This window comes from Poecilia latipinna, unplaced genomic scaffold, assembly GCF_001443285.1.
Source record: "Poecilia latipinna isolate Pla-1442-1.1 unplaced genomic scaffold, P_latipinna-1.0 Scaffold76, whole genome shotgun sequence".
In the NCBI taxonomy this organism is placed as follows: domain Eukaryota; kingdom Metazoa; phylum Chordata; class Actinopteri; order Cyprinodontiformes; family Poeciliidae; genus Poecilia; species Poecilia latipinna.
Window position 1 is genome coordinate 167,337 of NW_015112692.1, and position 20,854 is coordinate 188,190.

Consider the following 20,854-nt stretch of genomic DNA (forward strand, 5'->3'; position numbering starts at 1 on the left):
ACTAGATTTGTTGATTTTAAGCTAGCAGTTAACTGCATGTAATAAGTTGATTTTATTATATAAAATCAACTTTTTTAAGCTTTACATCATGTTATGCCATTCCATCATCAAAAACATACCAGGAGTGTTGCCCTGACTCTGTTATACATGTTTGAGAAATCCTTTAATCTCCCATGGCAACCATTCAGCTCTGCAGAATGCTTGGGGGGGACTTAGCTCCAACTTCGAGGACAAAACTCCTGCAGTTTCCAAGCTTCCGCCTCACAGAGCGGCGCTTCCCCACTCACCTCCTTCAGACTAGCCAGTAGCAATTAGCACATCACTCATCTACTGAGCTCATTATACGAGCTGCTTCTCAGTGCAACGCTGGTAAAAACTTTAATAGAGCAGCAATGTTGTGACGTCTTCCTGATGGTGGAGTTTTGTAAAGAAACAGAGGCTTTCTTAAAGAGACAGAGGCCCAAAACTCAGTTTCCTTAAATCAAAGGCTATAAAATCCACCTGCTTAAAGTTGCCTTTGATTAATAATAACTGCGGCATTGATCAATATATTTGATGTACATATCCTTGATTATTTCTTGATGATTTTGAGTTGACAAAATGTAATGGTCATTGCTTCACAATTGGTTAGTGTATTAAGCTTTTATCATATAAAACACTTTGAACTGTCTTGTTTAATTGTGCTATGCAATCAGATGTGACCTGACTTAATGTCTGAAGAGGTGTTCAGCATGAATCATATACTTCTACATGCATATTGAGGAAAAAAACTCATCAACTCCCAGACTGATCTGCCAGTACAAGAAACTTTAACAGCCTAGTAAAAGAACAAAGTTCCACACAGACACCAACATTCCTTTCTAGCAAATCAAAAACAACTTTTTTTGTTTAAAAAAAACAGACTATGTTTATTATAATGGTAAAAAAGAACTTGTACATACACGTTAAAAAAATATTAACTACAGTGAAGTGATGAATTCTCAGAAAACTCAAGTCTTTCAAGTTTTACTACTGCCAGGATGTTAGTCTTGGAAGCATCATGTCTCAACATGAAAACCACACCATGCTCAGGATATCTCATACTTCTGCATTCCACACTGAGCTGAATCCCTACAGAAAAAAAAGAAGACACACTGAAGCTCAGAAGTTCCTTTGTCAGCTGCAGCAGGGCATCGTCTTCTCTTCAAAAACACTCAGTAGAGTTGCCAGTCTCTAGGTGTGCCCTCAGATCTCATAGTCTCAGGTACGCCACCTATGGAAGAAGTTCAAGTTCAGACAGGAAGAAGTTCACCAAATAGAAATCTCTTTACATCTCAGAAAGCAGAATAAAAATAAAATGCTTCCTGAACACCTCCCTTAAAGCTCAGGAGTACTGCATCTCTCCCTCTCCTCTACTTATAGGACAGCAACAAAATATCTGAATTGACTCGTTTTCAGAAATAATAATAATAAAAAAAAAACAGATGGTAGAGATCTAACCAACTTCAAAAAAACACATTCTCATAAACAAAGGCGAGAAAAATAAACGGGCTCAGCACCGTCCTCTCCCTCCATCTGCTCTTCCTGGGTGTTTGCCTGCTGCAGACAATGGCTGCGCTCCACTGAGGGCTCTATATTGGGATGATGGATGAGGGCATTTGCCACACTCAAGGCCCTGTCTTCTCCGTCCCTGTGCCAGTGTCTGCTCACCGCTCAGGCGCATCCACCGTAATTCATACAAATGATACAAAATGGCAACTTAGAGGTGAAGTGGACAGAGGGAGTCTACGAGAGGGGGTGACTGGGAGACCAGAGGCCTGTGAGTCTGGGCAGCAGAGAGGTGGGAGGGACCAACAGGAGAGAGTTGATCTATTATTAGATGAAAAACTGGATTTAAAATGGGAAAGCTGTGAGAATAAATTTAAAAAATAATCCTTCAATGAGAAAACCTGCAACAAAAGACACTGTTTTATGAGGCGAGGCAGTGGCAAAGACCAATGTCATCCAGCTAAATGTCCATAAATTTGCACCTAAACCACGATAGATGGGTGCAAAAAAAATGGCTAGCTAGTTAGCAAAGGTATAGTAGCAACTTGTAACCAGTAGCCTTAAGCTTCTCAAATCACAGAACGCAGTGAAGATGTCTGTGTGCGACTCAAACTTTTCTCTAACAAAAAAGACCCACAAAAAATAAATAAAAACCATGACTAAGCTAGTCTAGCTAGGCTAACAACCCATTATTAGAGCAGATCGAAGGCTAGGTTATGCTAGGCTAACAGCATAACTTCGTCTATGATGGAAGGGTAGGTTATGCTACTTGCTCCTTGCTAGAGCAGAGGGAAGGCTAGGCTAACAGGTTCTGTTCTGACTAGACCTTGAAATTGTGGGAAAGTTTATGAATCCGGTAGGAGCTTGATATTTGCTATTAGTTACAGAGAAAACAAAATTGTTTATTTTTATATCTTGCGATGAAAACAGTTTTTATCGTGGTAGTAGACTTTGTCAGCAGGTTAATACAAGATTAAATAATCCAGCCACGACAACATTTTAGGTTTGTGATTAATGTATTAAAAGGACATTTTTTAATTTTAGATACATGAATTTAAATTTTTTTAAGACATTTTAAGGAAGAGCAGACACCCTGTTGTAGCACAGAGACTGGACAGCGAACCTCATCTTCTTTAGCCTCTCCAACTTTCCCCTTCTAAATACAAGGATTGACATCTTCTCAAGAACCGACCAGCATCTCTGCTCTCTCCCACATCATGACAATGTCACAAGGATGTGTAATTAGGGGGGTGGTGTGTTCAGAGTCACAAGCACCTGATTATGTCAACTTTGCAAGACGCCATGGCTGATTTCAAAACTGATCTCACTGATGAAACATCTCAAAAAAATCTGGAGAAACAGTCAGACAATGCTTCTCATTCTGAGGTGGCAAATTTCCTACATTTCACATAGTCATGGGATTTTGAAATTAATTTGTGGAAAACGAGGTGGAGGGCCAGATTTGGACAGAAAGTTATTGTTGCCATAAACAAACTGAAAAGATCAGAAGCCGGGTGACTGGTTAAAGCATCGCTGACACAAAGCTAGTTCTCCTGCTTACAGTCCGTCTCTCCCGCCCCCTTCTTGTTAATCAATGACAGTCTTATGAGAAGATGCACAAAAAGTCTTCTCAGATGCATTTACAACTGTGAAATACAAACTTTGAGCTCTTTCAGGGTTTCTCACTGTAGGTCAGCCCATTAAACTGAACATTATATGCTTCAGGGCGCTCTGGATCATTGATTTGATAAAATATGAAACACCAGTAAAATGTTGGGGGTTAGACATCTAGTTGTTAGTGCAGATTGTGTTTGCTACTTTAATTTTCCATCTGTACAAAACCCCCTCAGTTGATGCCTTCTTCCTCCAAACGGGAGGTGGTTATTTAATGTCTGAGGTATTAAAGGTGTTGAGACAGTGACAAAGGGCTGCTGGTAAAGGGAGGTGAGCGATCCCAGACTTTGATGCTCGGTGCTTATCAAACAAAACACTTCAACCTTGGCAGGCGGCATGGAGAATGTTTCCTTCCATGTGAGGAAACGGACCGAGACGGGCGAGGACAAGCAGAACTCGATTAAAGGAACAGGGGAAGAGGACACTGAAACACATAATAAGGCTGCTGCCCTATATAATTACATGATGCTACGTTGTTGCATCGATGGGTGTGTCTACATCAGCTAAACTCCCTTTAGCCAGCTAGTGACATTAGCTACAGAAATAAATATAGTGGCTTTTGTGCAAAAAATGTACCAAAAAGAAAATGAAAAAATAAAAAATTGAACAAATATTTTCTATGCATTAAAAAACATATACATATGACAACAGCAAAACAGAAAAATGGAAAGTAGTTGTGGGAGATGAATAAAAGGGACAGAAATTGGAACGTTAATGGGAGGAGAATAAATCTACAGCAATTTAAAAAAGTAATACATTTTAAAGAATGTACAACGCTGTGGAATAAAACAAAAATCAATATTGTCACCTTCCTAAAGTAACGGCCTAGGTCAATTTTTCCCCAAAAGTGATCCCCCCCCTCCACTTATATCATCTTTTTGCAAAAGAGTACTTAAGCCATTACTTTAGCAAGGTGACAATATATCAAAATTAAAAACAGGAAATTAAATACAAAAAAGTAAGGATTAAATATAAAATTCAAATACTAATTTAATTTTATGCCATACAGTGTATGTCATTTTCCAACCTCTTTCTTTGAGTGTTCAGCTTCTAAGCACCACAAATCTGGAACAAACTTCCAGAAAACTGAAAAAACAGCTGAAACACTGAGTTCCTTTAAATCAAGGCTAAAACCCCACCTGCTTTGAACCATAAAAACCAGAAGACTGACCAACATATTTGACGTGGATTGATGATTTTGATGATGTCACTTGACAAAATGCAGTATTTGTTACTGGTTGGTCAATTGGTGACTGTAGCATGATTTTATGACTTTTTGTTTTTGTGATGTAAAGCACTCTGAGTTGCCCGTTTCCTGCCTTCATGCAAACAAACTTGATTAATTGATAGTATGGTAAATAAGATGTATTTTTTTACATCTTACTTTCTTCGCCTCAGTCTTTAACTTATTTATACGTTTATTCCTAACTGGGACCATAATTCTCAGGTTGGTCATCATTTCTTAATGATCAACAACCCTGAGTTTTATTTTTTGATGTTGAATGGATGGGGAAAATATATAATCGGTAAATACTGTTTATACCACTGGTATAAACAATACCAGTGGTATTGTTTATACCACTGGTATAAACAATACCAGTTTATACCAGTGGTATAAACTGGTATAAACTGTTTATACTGTGGTATAAACTGTGGTATAAACAGTTTATACCACTGTTTATACCACAGTATATACAGTGGTATATACTGTGGTATATACCACAGTATATACCACAGTATATACCACAGTATATGGCCAAATTTTCATATCTGGCCAAATTTTCATATCGGTGCATCATTAGTTTGAATACAACTGTATTGACTCTAGATAGACTTCGCTGTGCTTGGCTGAGGTAGCACGATGCCGGATTGTTTCCACGGAAACATGAAAGAACTGAGCCATCATTATTAACGTCTGTTTCACCACTCCATCTGCTGCTGCGACGAGGCCATGTGCCAAGAAACCGACGTAAAGTAGGTGATAAACAGCTGTGATATCAGGTGACAGATTAACATCTTAAACAGCTTCTACTTTCCCATCAGGAATGCAAACGAAGTCATGGAAAGCGGCGAGGTGGCTGGTGCTTTAAATGTTTGATGGACGTTTCGGGTCCAAAAACTGATGTGAAACAGGACGGCGTCAAACACCCACGGCTCAGTTGATGAATTCCTGTTAGACGTTGCTGCGTGAACAATCGTTCTAGATGTCAGCAGGTTGGGGGAGGTCATTTATTTAAAAAAAAAAAAAAAAAAAGAATCAAAGAATCTGTGGATGCACCTGCTCATCTCTTTAATGTAAATCACCCGGTTTCTAACATCTCCGTGGGAGTGATGAGGAGATTAATGGAGGAGTGAGTGTGGGTGGAGGAGGAAGACAGGCACCGTTCTTTATTCTCCCCTGACCAGAAGAGCGACGCTTTTGAACTGGATCTACTTTGCAGCCCATTACGCCGGCGGTGGCGAGAGGAGAGCAGCAACCCAGACGTTCTGCAGGCCCGGTCGTGACACCGACTGGGGCTGAAATTAAACTAAAAACTCACCAACTGGCACAGGTCAGCGTTTTTCTCCCTGCAGAAAGCGATTCGTCGCAGTGAGAGGACAGGCTGTGGTGGCTTCTGTAGCTTTTCATAGAGAAAATGGTGAGGAGTTGCTGTGGATGTTCATCGAAGCATGTACAGTTTTTAATATTTACAACAAAAAAAAAGGATATTACAGTAACATTAGATTCATATATAAAAGGATTTATCTTTCTCAGGCTGCAGGACTCAATTGAGACATTCTGACCCACCAGAGGAATGATTATGAACATGTTCTTGATGGGAACAATGGCCACATTCTGTTAAATGAACACGCTCACGAGTTTTTGAGAGGCATAGTTCAAACAGCAGACACTTCGACTAGTCATGATGAAAGTGGTACCAACATCATTAGGTATGGCTCTGGTTTGATGTCCTAGTGCCCCAGTGAGCTAAATGGATGATGATATAGTTGTGGCTTCTAACTTTGCCCTTTCATTTTGGAGTGTAGAAATGCTCCTAAGTGTTTTTTTTGTAACACGTCATGCGACACACATAACATTCATGATTACGTGTAATTAAGAGTCGTTTTCATCCACCGTGTAACTGCGCAAATTGGAATTAGAAAAATAAAATTGCTTACTTCAAACAGTAATTTTGACATGTTTTTGCGCAAGGATGAGGTGTTTTTTCTTTTTGCTGCATCAAATTTAGTGTATTTTGTAATGCTGAAATGGAAACACTTTCTCACATCACAAAAATAACATGATCAACAACTGTTATTACTAATGGAAGATGAAGAAAACGACATGGAAGTGGTAAGAGGATGAGGCATGTTTTTAATGACTTGTAGTGTGAATAAATTTATTCATGTGTGATTTTAATTGTCTCTTTCTTAATGGAAACAACACAATTGCAAAATTGTGATTTTTCGGCATCATTAAAATTTTGCACACATTTGTAATGGAAATGCAGCTGCTCATGTTATCTGGGTTAAAATTTACAGTGCTGCATTGAATACGGACAGCATTTTGAAAGTTGCCGTGGTGCTACCGCCGTGTTCGATGATGTAGTTTTTTTTTAACACCTGTGATGATGCTGCATCACATCTCAGAGGTAAATGTGAGGTCAGCAAAGTGATTGTCAAGAGTCATTCTAGACATCTTACCAAGCAATTCCTGTGTATGGCAACATGTCAACTAAAAAGAAAAACCAAAACAACATGATCCTAGGGCAACCTTCACTAGTACAGTGTTTGCATAGGTTAGCATGAGACAGTACTGTTTTTACATAGATGCTTTTTAAAGTTCTTAAATTTAGGTGTGATGTATACCAGGGGTGCATGGTATTAGAAAATCTTGTGATGGCGATAATATCGGTAAATATTACAATGATATCAAGTGCGATATATTACAATTTTCTTTTTTATCCTCTTTCTAATCTGTGCTTCCTAGTCTATGTGACGTTTAAGTTTTTTGGCAATGTCATTTATGTCTCATGTGACTTTTGCTCCTGTGGCTAAATGCTGAATAGAAGGAAAAATACAACTTCGGGATTTGTATAATATATTGGTCAATAATTATTGCTCTCCAAACAGTCCTGATCATGATATATTCACAATACATTGTGTAGAAATAATCAAGCAGTCGTATATTTTATAATTTCCAATAAAACTGCGGCAGTTTGGTGTTGCTGGAGATCACTTATTTTTAGAGTATTGTTTAATATGAGGCTTGTAACTATACAATTGACTCAAAAGGCAACACAGCATACACAATTCATGAGCAGATTTTATCTGAAAAATTAAAACTTTTTAAATATCCCAGTTTTTTTGTTTTGTTTACAGAGTAAATGTTTGACAAATCACAATTTTTTTTACCTCGTTTTAGTCACACTGGTTCCTGATGCCAAAACAGTACTTAAAAGGTTCCTGTTTTGATTTTCACACAAACGCAAGAGGTCATAAATCTTCATAAAGCTTTAAAAATATATATATTTATATCTGTTCAGTGTGGAGGAATCCAGTTCAAGCAGTACCAGTATTGACTAGGATCCCAAATGCTGCCAAGAAAACTATGTAAAAGTGGAAAGAACTTCTTAAATGCTTATGTAATAAAACAAACTGTCAGCAAGAATTCAGCAAGAGTTTTCTGTAAATGTTGACTCAATACAGCAGGGCAACTCCGAGAAACTTTGATTAACACTTCAACAAAAAAAGAAAAAAAAAGTCTCAGACGTACATATAGTCTTTTGAACCAAAAGCACTCTATTTAGACATATTCCACCATGCTGAAAAAACTTGATAGTGCTTTGTGAGCCAGCCTTTAGTTAAAAATGAATAAATGAAGCCTGTTGGTGTTTTAATCCGATATTTCGTTGCAGCTTCAGAAAAGAAATGATGCTATGCCATTTTTTTTACAACCATAACTCTTAATAAGTCAAACTTTTTCTATTTCAACTGTAATAAAACTATTATTTCATATTAATGATCCTTTCTTGGTATCCATGTTGATGATGTATAGAGAATAATAAGTTTCTAAAACGTTGGAAATACAAACGGAGCATATTTTAATTGGATTAAAAGCAGCTTTAAAATGCTTTTCGACTATTCAGCCTATTTTATATCCAGACACCAGCTACTCCATCTTCTCGTCAGCCTCGTCCTCCACCTCTGTCACCCAGGAGTTTGAAGCATTTTCTTAACAGCATCTCTCAAGACACTTCCAGTCCATCTCAGACTACAATCTGGCTTCTAGATTACAGCATGCAGCTCCTATCAGGAAGTGCTGAACTGCATCAGTTCATCTCTCACCGTTTCTCAGTCAACACTGTTGTGCTCCATCTCTGCTTTTCTATCGTTTCAGGGAGGAGACCTCCTACTCCCGTCATAAAAAAACAAAAACACAGTTTTATGATGTAGCGAAAGGGAGCTAGTTTCACCCGAACAGCAGAAAATGACAATAATAATAAAACAAAAGTTCTTCTTTTCCAGACTAATTTAACAACATAGATCAGAAGTAGCAGACTTGGCACCGGCAGGAACCTGGTCACCCCTAGAGACTACTTCAGTTCCCCTATTTGCTGATTTGTGTTGCTTTTGTAAAAATAACTTTTTCATTTATGTAATTTTGAAAAAAAGACATTACTGAATCTAAAAATTGGAAAGCAGACATGTCAAGGTGTAAGATGAGAGCTAAAATTTGAGTGTAAGCCAGCCCCTCACTAAATGCTGAGTTAGCTGATGAGGCAGCAATTTTGAGGAAGAACAGCTTGGTACTTCCAAAGAAGTAACAAGCAAAAAGTCAGAATAGTGAGAAGAGATTTTTTTTTTTTTTTTACAAATCTTTGTCTTATTTGTGGAGTGACTGCGGCAATGATGTCTGAAAAGAAGATATCATGGAAACTGCAAAAGTTCATTCTCCGATGCTAAAGCAAAGAAGCTAGAAGAGCATTTTCTACGTCAGACAAACGGAACCAGGATCTGGGTAAGTTTAGCATCTGTGTCCTACTAGTTTGTTGACATCAGCAGTACATCAGAGTTCATGAAGCATCAGAATACTGTCCGACGATTTCCATGGGTGACGATCATTTCTTTTCAGGCTGAATCATTGATAGTTATTGTTAGGAAGCTTTAACATATAAGGAGACAGGTCAGTTCCTTTACAAATATAAGCAGAGCTCAAATTTTGGACTTTATGCACTTGGCCTTTGTCAGATGATGCCCAAATGTAATTTCGTTGTTACCATAACAATGACAATAAATATTGATTATGTTTTGTGAATATGGAAATGGAAGGAAATGTGTTGCTTGTTATTGAAAAAAGGTATAAAATTCTGAATGTGAATGTTTTGAACACAATATAACGCTGTGAAAAAACTAGGAAGTTTCAATAAGTTTTAATAATATGTCCTTAATTTCGAGTAATCAGCCGATACTCACATGTTAAACTGATCTTATCTTATGTAGATCAGCCTATCAGGTCACAACTGCACATGCGCCATTAACAATAGTCACCCCACTGTTACCAATTTAGCAACTTTTCCAACAAAAGAAATCAGTATCGGCCGAAAGCGGAATCGGCAGGTCAAGCTTTTTAAAAATCGGCGATTGCTGAGGTAACTGCAATCTGTCCAGCCTTAGTTATAACTGCATTATGAAGCTAGTCATAAGTCTCCACTCCACCTTTTATACTCAGCAGAAAGGAAACTTTAAAGCGTAGGAGTTACTTTCCTCACATTGTGAGCAGGAAGTTGAGGATAATAGTGTTAATTACCCTCCCGTTACCAAGCTAAAAACAGCTTTGAGAGCAGAGATGTCAGCAAACTGAACTATTATCAAGTCAAAAGGGGTCTTCTTCGCAACTCAGATTAACTCAACATATTTAGCACAATTGCAAGCGTACAGAAAAAGAGATGAAATAAGTAAAAACTCACAGTTGTTCCACTTAATCCCCAAAGCAAAACTGCAAAGTGAAAGTTCTGAATCATGAAATTAATTAAGGCAGGACGAAAACATTGTCAGGCACCACTGAGTACAGAAAACAACAAGTTGCCGGAGGTTAAAACAGAGCGAGTAAATGACTGCTGTCAGCTAAAAACAGATTTTCTTACAGAAGGATAAAGATCAATGAGACGACCCACAGCGTCTCTTTGGATTCAAAACATCGATTCGCTACAAAAGTTTTGGGAAGATTAAAAGAAATCCTTGATAATGCAAAGCCGCCGCATGCTGCAGTCATTATCGGAGGCTTCTGTAGACGCCTCACCTCATAGGACCTCATGCAGCGCATGGAGGCAGGAAGCGTGGAGTTGCTTTCATCCATCACCTGCAGCAGCTCCTCACACACCTGCAGTGGCAGGACCATGGGGTGTCCGATGGAGTTGACCTCCCAACTAGTAACAATCCTGAAAATAACAAACATAGAGGATCTGGGGTTTACTGTGAGTGCATCAGCATTACACAACCAAGACGAAGCACAGAAGTCTCATTCAGTCTGCTAGTTCAACTTTGTAAGTTTACACAGAGAAAAATGAGGCATAATTAGAATTTGCACTAGAGTGGATAGCAAGAGTAAAAACCTAAACCCTAACCCTAGAACAATGGGATTCAACCTTCACTAGTACAGACAGAGTTTTTGCATAGAGTAGCATGAGATAATGTACTGTTATTACTGGGTAGATGATTTCTACTTTTATAACAAATGAGTTTTCACGAGATACATTCATGTTACAGCTTTCAAGAAGTGGAATATTTTATAATTACAAATTAAACTGTGGCTGTTTAATGTTGGAGATCACGTACAGTAGGTTATCAGTTAATTTTAGGTGTGCAACTACTTCAAAGGACAACATAAGAAACATAGTTGTTGGGCAGACTTAAGCTTCATTTTTGGGAAAATTAAATATCCCAGTATATTGTATTGCTTATAAAGAGAGCAAATGTTTGACACATCTCCAACTTTATATCAATCATTCGGGTTTATTTACACATTTCATCAACAAGGCAGTTCAAAGTGTTTTCAATCATAAAAACACAAATAAAAAGTCACATAAACATCCTAGAGTCAACAATTTAAGAACACAAACATTGCATTTTATCGAGTGCCATTGTCAAAAACATCAATACAAATCATACATGTTACTCAATGTTTCATTAATTATGGCTCAAAAGCGGCTCTAGACAGGTGGGATATTAGTCTTGATTTAAAGGAACTCAGTGTTTCGGCTGTTTTGCAGTTTTCTAGAAGTTTGTTCTAGATTTGTGGTGCATAGAAGCTGAATGTTGCTTCTCCATGTTTGGTTCTGATCCTCATTTTAGACACACTGACTGTTTCTATTAACCATATAACTGTGCAAATTTGGAATTAGAAAAAATACATTTGCTTAACAGAAACATGCCAATTCAGAAAAAAAATAACATTTTTGTTCCATAAACTTAGCTTGATTATGGCTTAGACGTAACTTCATCACAAAGCTGTCCATTTTCCTAGGTTGCCATGTTGCTGTTTATTCACTAATTTGATTTTTTGTATTTTAGGTTGTTTTTATTCACCATTACCAGCTAATTTGTGTAGGAACATAAACTTAAATGCACCCAAAATACAAGAGATTTGTGGTTGCAATTGTGGGAGAATGTGAAGAAGCTTATGAGGTATGAATACTTTTGTAAAGCGCTAAAAGACGACGACACGCACTTCACTCAGCCCTCCTCGAGCCTCTGCCATAGGTGACAAGACTAATCCACTTAGGCCCTGGCTCACTGATTCTCCAGCCAATTATTGGCAGTTTAAACAAGACATACTGTAACCCCCAGCTGCAGCCGACTGCATCCGACCATATCCCAAATAGGAAGGCCGTCATCACCGGGGGAATTCAGCTCCCCGGGCATAACATTTAATTTAAACTGTCAGAGGTGAGTGATGAAGGATGCTAGTAAATTATGTAGAGGGGAAATGGAAGAGTCAGTTATACCTGCAGGAAAGTGGGAGAAGGAGGTGACATTTAGGAAAAGTTTGGGGTGAAATGATGACGTCTTGAGTAATGTAAAGGTTGTTATAATCCGGAGATGTGGCCATCAATCAACTCCACGTTCTCATGCTGGTTTTATATATCAAAACACTCCAGCTGAGCTCCTGCGCATGTCCGACACACAACAAAGTAAGAAAATATTCACACTGCTTCACTGTTCCACACATTATATGTTACAGCCTTATTCCAAATTGCTTTAAATTAATACCTTATCAGAAAATTCTGCCCACAATTATGACAATGTGGAAATGTTTTTTGAGTGTTTTGGAAATGTATTAAAAAGAGAAAGCCAAGAAATCACATGAAATCCCCGTTGTATTTTTAGGGTGGAATTATTCCAAGCCAACTGTAGTAAAAGTTAAAGCAGAACGTCGTGAACATGTTTGAATTTATTATAGATTTCCTGTAATCCATAAAAGTCCCTTAGCAATTTGCAGCTTAGGCAATTTTTTAAATCTGTATACTCCAGTTAACAATTAATCAGTTACTAAATTTGTTGACGATTATCTCAATAAGGAATTCATTCGATTAATCATTTCAACCCTAAATGTGGCTATAGTCTTTTCAAAAAAATGAAATAAAATAAATCAGACAGCAGCTTAAATGTGTCACTTACTAATTTCCTCTGAGTAAGAAAATATCGGTAAGCTTGGTAGATGAACAACTCACAGTCAGGTGAAGGAGAGTAAACATATGTTATTGTTACCCTCTGCAAATCAAGACAGCCATGTTTCTTTTAAACACATCAACACACCGTCGCACTCGAGCGATCGGGAGCTGAACAGCTATTTACAAGATGCTGAGCTGCAAATATGAGCATTTCTTTCTCTGTGAGGAGCTGGAGCACGAAGGTGAAAAGTTAGAATGTCAAAGTTTGACTGCAACAGCCGTACGTCTCCCAGCATCCAGCGCGTTCACATTCCCATGCGTCACTCAACTCTTACAGTAAATCACATCACTCAACGTGAGGCGCGCCGCTTTGCCTGAGAAGACCGCTTTCTCTTATAGTGAAGTTTTGTCTCAAAGTAATTACCCGTTCTGTCAGTCAGCCGGTGGGCTTGTCAAAATAGAGGAAACAACAAAACCTCCGTGTTCTGCCTTCACGCCTGCTGGCTGCAGGGAAGATGAGGACAGTGAGAGAGATGGAGGAGACAGGGGGGGAGGCGAGGAGGGATGTTAAGTGCTGATTCAGTTGAAAATAATGAGGGTGGAAGCATCTTCTAGTCGGGTAATTCTCAACTGATCTTGCAGAATTCATCTACACATCCGAGGAGGGCAAGCAAAATGCTGGAGCAGTGATGGTAATGTAAAAGAGTTGTCACAAGACCTTGTTTTCCACCATAGTACTTGGAATACAGAGGGAAAGAATCCTAATTTAAGAGGGTTTTTTTTCAAATGACATTTTTAATTATTGCATTTCCAAACGTTACGTTCAATTAAAAGATGAAAAGGTTGAATAGTTCATGATAAAACATTGCTACATATTAGTTAATACAGATCTCCCAATATTCACCAAACTAAATAAATTAGCAGTCGGGCGTTTGTCTTTATTAAATGTTTCTCAGCGATGCAGTCAAGCCGAAAGGAAATATTAACAAGCTCAACTGAAGGGTGATTTTGTTAACAGACTGATTTATTAAGTCAGTTTTAATGGGACAGTGTTTTTCCACATATGGTTCATTGTGCCTGCACACTCATCAATCTGAACCGACATGCACCACAACCAAACACCACCAGTTTGCACCAACAACACCCACTCCTCAGTGTGGAGACTGTTGCTGCCATGTTGGCCGTTTTCAGTATCAGTCAGGTGGTTATAAAAATGAAGTCAGAAGGAAGATAGCTGTTCATTCAGACTACTAGAACAGAGAGAAGTTTGTACTTTTGCTTCTTTCGGTCATCTTAGTTTCAACCTTTTTAGGTGCAGAAAGGACCTTTATGCAGACCTTATTAAAAATATTGGTCCAATGAGCAAAACTGGGCCACTATTATCAATTTTGCATCTTGTTGTCGTCTTGTGTTTCAGGAGGAAGAGTGGAACAAGCTGTTCATGAGGTATTTGTTTGGCCATGTGATGGGGATGCAGCACAGGATTATGGGAATGTAATACTGAAGCAGAAAAGCAATATAGGTGTTGTTGTAACTTTTACACAATGTCAAATGTGTAGGGAAATATATACAATATCGGGAAATATCGATTTTTAGCAATATTGATATCAGAAATCGATACTGGCGATGGTCCGATTTTCAAATCGGTCCATCCCTAATTTACATCTCTGCTGGACATGTAAATGTTGGCAACCTTTTTGAAAATCTCTTGAGTTAATGTAGCTGTCTGTATCTTCCAACACACACAGATTTATTTGTGATCCTAACTGGCAATATGGCGCTCTAAGGACTGCTTAAAATGTCCATTTTGCTTTTGTTTAAAATTAAAACCGTGTTTTTTCAGGGATTTCTCTCTTTCTCACACACAGAGGGATGTCATCTCTACTTCTAGCAGAAAAATTTACCTCTGACTTACAATAGAAAAGCTAACAAACATTTTGAATGTTATCAAAATGTAAGAAATGCATTTCTTAAAGAAAAATCCTAATTTTTAAACTCAATTTAGCTTTATAAAGTTGGCCCCAAAATCTGCTGGGTTCGTCTTTATCATGAGGTGATTCTTGGCTTAAAAAAAAACTGCTGTGAGAGCTGCAGCAACTGCTCAGGATTCTGTCTCAAGTGTCTGTGGTCGAGTCTGAAGAAATGTTTCGCCCAAAAATATCAGGCAAACTGAGCAGTGCTCATTTCTTTGCAACATCTTGCCTTTATAAATGGTCTAACTGTAAATTAGCAAAACCAGAATGGATTTGGAATGGATCCCATAACTATTAATTCTCACAAACACACAACATTAGTCTCACAGGAGGCTCTGAAAAATGAACCGACACAACAAAGGGCCGGACGAGAGTAGGCAGCAAACCCTGCAGTTTTAACTGCATTCAGTGTTGGGTAACAACAGTCTCAATTCTCAGAGTTTTACTTTTTCAAATGTTCAGCACTATGGATTTTTCTCTGACCTTTTCCATATTCTATATTTATTTTATTTGGCTGACTATTTTTGTTTTTAATCATGTGTCATCTTTTTATACATAAGATCAAGATTTGGCTACCGTCCTTTGGCATCAAATTAGTAAGCTGAAACAATGCCGGGAGATATGGCAACGTCTTTCTTTTACTTTCCTATAGATATCTGGCGGTAAAGACAATCCAGGTGTTCCCCAAGTTCACAGTGCTTACAGATCTGCTCTGCCGGACACAGACTGTGAAAGGAAGAGATTCTCAGAACATATGCGGAAAATATTTAATCTAATCAGTTGATGGACGATGTTTAAAAAATAAACAAAAAAAGGAACATTACTAAGGCTTCTGTAGCTGTCAACTCATTATAACACTAATTTTCTGACCATCGTGGTAGATGTACAGCTATCAGGCAGAAAGTGCAAACAGAAAGTAATTAATGTCATTATACACACATTGAACACCAAGAATTGCTGTGTTCCCTCTTCACTGACCTTTCGAAGGCCTCTGATACGGTTAATCTTGGCCCGACACACTGTACTCTCCAACTCGTTCATTTTTTATCTGTATCATCAAAAGCATAGTGTTAATGAATCCCTTTCTGGCATTGTGGATATGGTTGACACCTCAAGGCTCAGTTTCAGGACACACACTATTTACTAAATTTATAAATAACATAGTACCAGACACAAACGTATTTGTCCGTTTTTACGCCGATGATACTGTCAACAGCTGCACAGGCTTTTGAGCATTTGAACTCTGCTTTTGACCACATAAAGTTATAATTGCAGCAACTCTGTAACAAAAATTAAAGTGTTCTGCCACAGAAAGAAAGTGTCTGCAGTTCTACTCCGTAGTTTATACTCAAAATGTTCTTCTATTGCGATTGTGTCTTCCTACAAATATTGATACAGCTGATAAACGTATCACAATAAAAGTGTTCATATCAGTCCATATTAATAGTTATTAGTCTTTTGTTTTAAATATGTGAAATACTGTCAAACTGGTGTCGTTATTTTCCTTGTTTATCCACAGCTTTCACCCCATAGTGTTGTTTTTTTATTTTTAAGCAGCTATGACGGAAGATGACAAAACTTGAAACTGCTGCTGTGCAGCTTACTTGAGTTGTTGCTAGGTAACAGAAGAGAGAGTGAGTTAGCTTAGTTCACCGAGAGAGGTTGAGTATGAATTTTTTCCCCTGCCTACATTACCCAGAATGCTGTGTGGAATTTTGATCGGAATTTTGTGAAATTACAGAAAATTGATATAGATCACATGTGTCTATCACAATATATGTATTGTTGCTGATGTATTGCCCAGGTCTACTTGTAATTGATGAAAACATACCTTTAACGTTGATGTCAAGAATCTATTGAAAAAACTGATAATTTTCTAAAAGTTAAGAGATTCACAAGCACTAAAACTATATTAAGAAGGATATTGTAGCTATAATTTTAATATGTTTTAATTAGTTTTATAAACGTATGATATAGTTTCAGATGGTTATATTTTTCCCCATTAACTGCCACTTTTATTCATGTCAGGTAATGACAATGTTTTCTTAATTTCACTTTTTGTTATTTCGTTAGTTTTAGTTAACTATGATAACCTTGCTCCTTGTGTAAATCTCCCATCTAAGGTTGTTGGAATTGGTTTTGTGTCTTTTTGTTATAAACGGGGAATAAAAAGACCTTTTAATGATACTATTTGGAGCCAAATAATAATAATAAAAAAAGAGAATAGGAGGTTTTGATGGCAAGTGCTTCTGCAAAAAGTAATAGATGCTATAATGAACAGGGAACGACAGCGTAGTGTGTTCCATTAGGAAATAAAATCTGTCCACCTGCGATCTTTCATCTGGTGACGGGTAAAGACGGAGCGGGTGATCCAGGAGGCGAAGAGCCGTGATTAAGAAGAGGAAAACAAAGATTCAATGAGGCCCGAGGACGTGTTAAGCATCCTCACTTACTCTCTCTGCTGGGTGCTGGCGCCGGAGCAGCTGATGTAGAGGAGCTTCAGGGCTCTGGCAGCTCTGAGTGATGGACTGAGGGAAGCGGGGGGGCCGCTGGAGCCCCCCTCCCTGATGCATGTCTCTGGGACCGAGGCGATGATGGAGTCTGCGTTCAGCAGCCAGAGCTGAAGGAAGGAGCACAGCATTTGACTCACAAAAGCAGACTAAATTCAAGAAAATGTATAGAATGCGATAAAATATAGCAGTATAACTTGGCTGTTTGTTCTAGAGTGTTGTAGCAACTCTCTCATAGTCTCATGAGTCTCAAACTTTTTCTGGGACTCAGAGAAACCCATAAAGCTAGAACATATACCTTTTATTGTAAAAAGATCTGCCCCGATCTGATCCAATTTCACACCAGATTGATTATAGTGCTGTTGGTCGCCTGAGTCTCAGAGCGCTTTTATGACTCGCTGTCAGCCAGCAACACATTTGTAAAGCAGGTCAGACTGAATGAACAGACATTACAATGTGGCAACGCTCCGGCAGTTGCGGTTCCCTTTCTAATTTTATTCCCTGATAAAGTCTGCTTGCTCAGCACACTGAGCCCCGTTATGTGGTCAGAGCTGAGCGGCTTGATGGTGTACTGGAACTGACCAATTCTACTGCCACTGACATTATACCTCATTCTGTCCACCATCTTACCAGTAAGACGACTTTCCCATCAGGCGTCTGAAGAGAAAAGTGGAAGGAGCTGAGTGAGCTGGACAGATCCAGCAGCCGGGCAGCAACTGTCTTCTCTAGGAAGGAAGATCTAAATAAGAAAAAACACAAGTTCATTCATTTCCATCAGTCCTGATATTTTATATCTGTCAGTCATGTGAGCACATGGAAGAAAGAGGGGAAGGAAAGGAGGGATGAAGGAGGGAAAGAAGGAATGCTGGTGAACAATAGGAAGGAAGGAAGTAAATGAAGAAAGGGTTAATGGAAGAAATGGAGGAGGGAAGGACTGAACGAAGGAAGAAAGGATGAAAGAATGAAAGGGTTAATGGAAGAAAAGATGGAAGGAAGGAAGAAATGAAAGACAGAAGGAAGGAAAGAGAGAATGAAGGAAGAAAAGGAGAAAGGATAGGGGTGGAAGAGAGGAAGGAGGGAGGAAGGAAAGAAGGATTAATGGAAGGAATAAAGGAGGGAAGGATAGAAGGAAGAAAGAAATGAAGAATGGAAGGGTTGATGGAAGAAAGAAAAGGAATGAAAGGGAGGAAGGAAGGAAGAAAAGGGAGGAAAGGAAGGGAGGAAACAAAGGAAGGACAGGAGAAAAGAAGAAAGGAAAGAAGGAAGACTTGAAAAAAGAAAGAAAGAAGCAAAGAAAGAAAGGAAGAAGCAAACAAAGAAAGAAGAGTAAAAGAATAGAAGGAAAGAAAGGAATAAATAGTGAATGAATATATCTCAGTAATATTTTCTGTTTTCATATCCATCCAGACCCTCAAAGTGCTTCAATAAAACTCCATCATTTCCAGACTCTAGGAAGTCTGTTCGTCTTCCTAAGATAACAGACCTTTTGTTTCCTTGTATTTTCCTAACCAGAGTTTCTAAAGTGTCACCATGAAGAAGGGAGATAAAAAACAAAAAGCAGCAGCGTGCCTGTTCAGTGAAGCGTCAGGCCTTCCATCTCCCACAGCGGGCTGCACCACCACCTGGGTGATGTACAGCTTCAGCGTCCCTGGAAGATACAGCGTCGTAAACAAAAAAGTCTCTGACGCACCGCCGAAAGGCCTTTTTATTTAACAGAAAATAAAAATAAAACCAGCAGGAGTGGTGCAGACCTGGTGCGACAGCCTCTCCCAGCACCGACGAACAGCTCGCGCAGGAGACAAGGGCCAAACGGTGACAGGGTTTCTGTGCACACAAACAAAATCACAAGTGAGCTGCTGCTTTCCGAACGAGAGAAAGGACGATACGCGGCAGACACTGAAACTACTTTCCAGCTCCTTTCAGCTGCAGTCACGCAGCACGCGAGTCGTGCGGGGAATGACTAATGGAAGAAAGAGGAGATCAATCTTCATCTGGAGCTGGAGTTGAACTAAACTGCCAGAGCAGTCTGAGGACAGCGTGCCTGTGAAGACGACAGGCACGCACTGCTCCAACTTTTCCATTTTGTTGCCCTCGAAAACAAAGAAGTTCAATGTCACCTGGAGCTGTCTCACCTTTGGATCTTGACCGTCGGCAGCGCCGGCAGAGCTCACTTCCTGTGTCAGAGTGTGGTCGCAGCCGGCGTCACGGGCCACCAGGACGAAGGTGTCCCCCAGCAGACAGTCCTCAGCTCGGGGCAGCAGCTTCTTGTTGGCGAACGGATCCGGGTGGCAACACCAGTCGTCCACAATGGCGTTCCAGTTGCCGTTGGGGAGAGGGAGAACTCGTGAGAATACTCTGGACGAAAGGAAACAAGAAAAACACAACCGAGAGAGACGTTCAGTGGACTGATTCTGGTTTTATCGTAGTTAAAAAGGAAATCACGACTCTTTCAGAAGGCGTGAAACTTAATACTAAGAATGAATGTTTGCAGTTTACAACAAAGTGTAAAGAAAAAACACATGACCTGCTCAGATGAGGCTAAATTTGAATCATGTTTGAACACACCGTCCACACAGTGAAACAGAGCAGAGGCAACATCATGCTGTGGCGATCGTTTTCTTTAATTACAAGAGAAAGGGGAAGATGGGGCACCAACTGTTGTTTTCTGGCCGATCACTGATCTTTATAAAGCCTGAGCCTCCAATTCCGATTTTGGCTAATGACGATTTTTTTTGTCTGTAAGGTTGGGAATTTGCAAAGTTAGCAATAGTGGGGTGACTATCGGTACATGAGGTGTGCCTAATCCTCTCTCATGACTGTGGTTGAATTTCAGACCTTTGAGGATCAGTTTCACATCCAACAATTGGCCAATCGCCAACCTCCCAAAATTGATAAAAATAGGGGCTGATTTATTGGTGCACAGCTTATCCTGATACATGGCAATGCTGGAAGATCTTGCAAGATGTGGCATAAAACCTGAGTTTGGGGTGAAGGTTAACCTTCCAGCAGGACAACCACCATAAATGAACGACTGCCCAGTTCATCCCATCTGTTTTTTGTTTTTTTTCAAACATGACTGGACAAAAATGTTGGTTTCAAAATTTGAAAACTGGTAGAGATAATCCCAAAAAGGTTTGCAGCTGTAATTATATAGTTGGGCAGTTGCAAAAGCCATTTCTAAAAGAATAAACCGATTAAGTTTTTATGGTTAGTTAGATATAAATCCATTAACATTTGTGGTGGTACAGAGACTAAATGTGAAAATGTTTGTGAATACTTTTGCAAGGCCTCATAATCAGTAAATTAAGTTAGCTAAACATCTGACTGCATCGTGTCTTCTATTAAAATTCTTTTGGAGGGCAGAATATTAGTGAATTAGCTCTGAGTCAGTGCACACAGCACACCGAATATGATAGTTGACCCGTTTGTGAGCACATGATTTTTAACTAGAGGTGTGCCGATCGATCGGTCACCGATCATAATCGGGCCGATTTTTGTGAAAAAGTGCATGATCGGT

At 39.1% G+C, this 20,854-nt stretch overlaps 1 protein-coding gene across 3 annotated transcripts in view; it reads right to left on the reverse strand.

The window, feature by feature from the left end:
* Positions 1–853: 853 nt before the first annotated feature.
* Positions 854–20,854, reverse strand: part of ube3d (ubiquitin protein ligase E3D) — a 28,959-nt gene continuing 8,958 nt past the window's right edge. For 2 of the 3 annotated variants that reach the window (XM_015017338.1, XM_015017328.1), the window contains 7 exons: positions 19,470–19,692; positions 19,089–19,161; positions 18,907–18,985; positions 17,968–18,076; positions 17,281–17,447; positions 10,484–10,622; positions 854–1,252 (listed from right to left, as the gene is read on the reverse strand). In XM_015017338.1, coding sequence (XP_014872824.1) covers positions 1,232–1,252; positions 10,484–10,622; positions 17,281–17,447; positions 17,968–18,076; positions 18,907–18,985; positions 19,089–19,161; positions 19,470–19,692 — 811 coding nt within the window. In that variant the 3' untranslated portion in view covers positions 854–1,231. Of the gene's footprint in view, positions 1,253–10,483; positions 10,623–15,805; positions 15,876–17,280; positions 17,448–17,967; positions 18,077–18,906; positions 18,986–19,088; positions 19,162–19,469; positions 19,693–20,854 lie in introns of those variants that run through there. The other variant, XR_001422123.1, reaches the window with a different exon arrangement.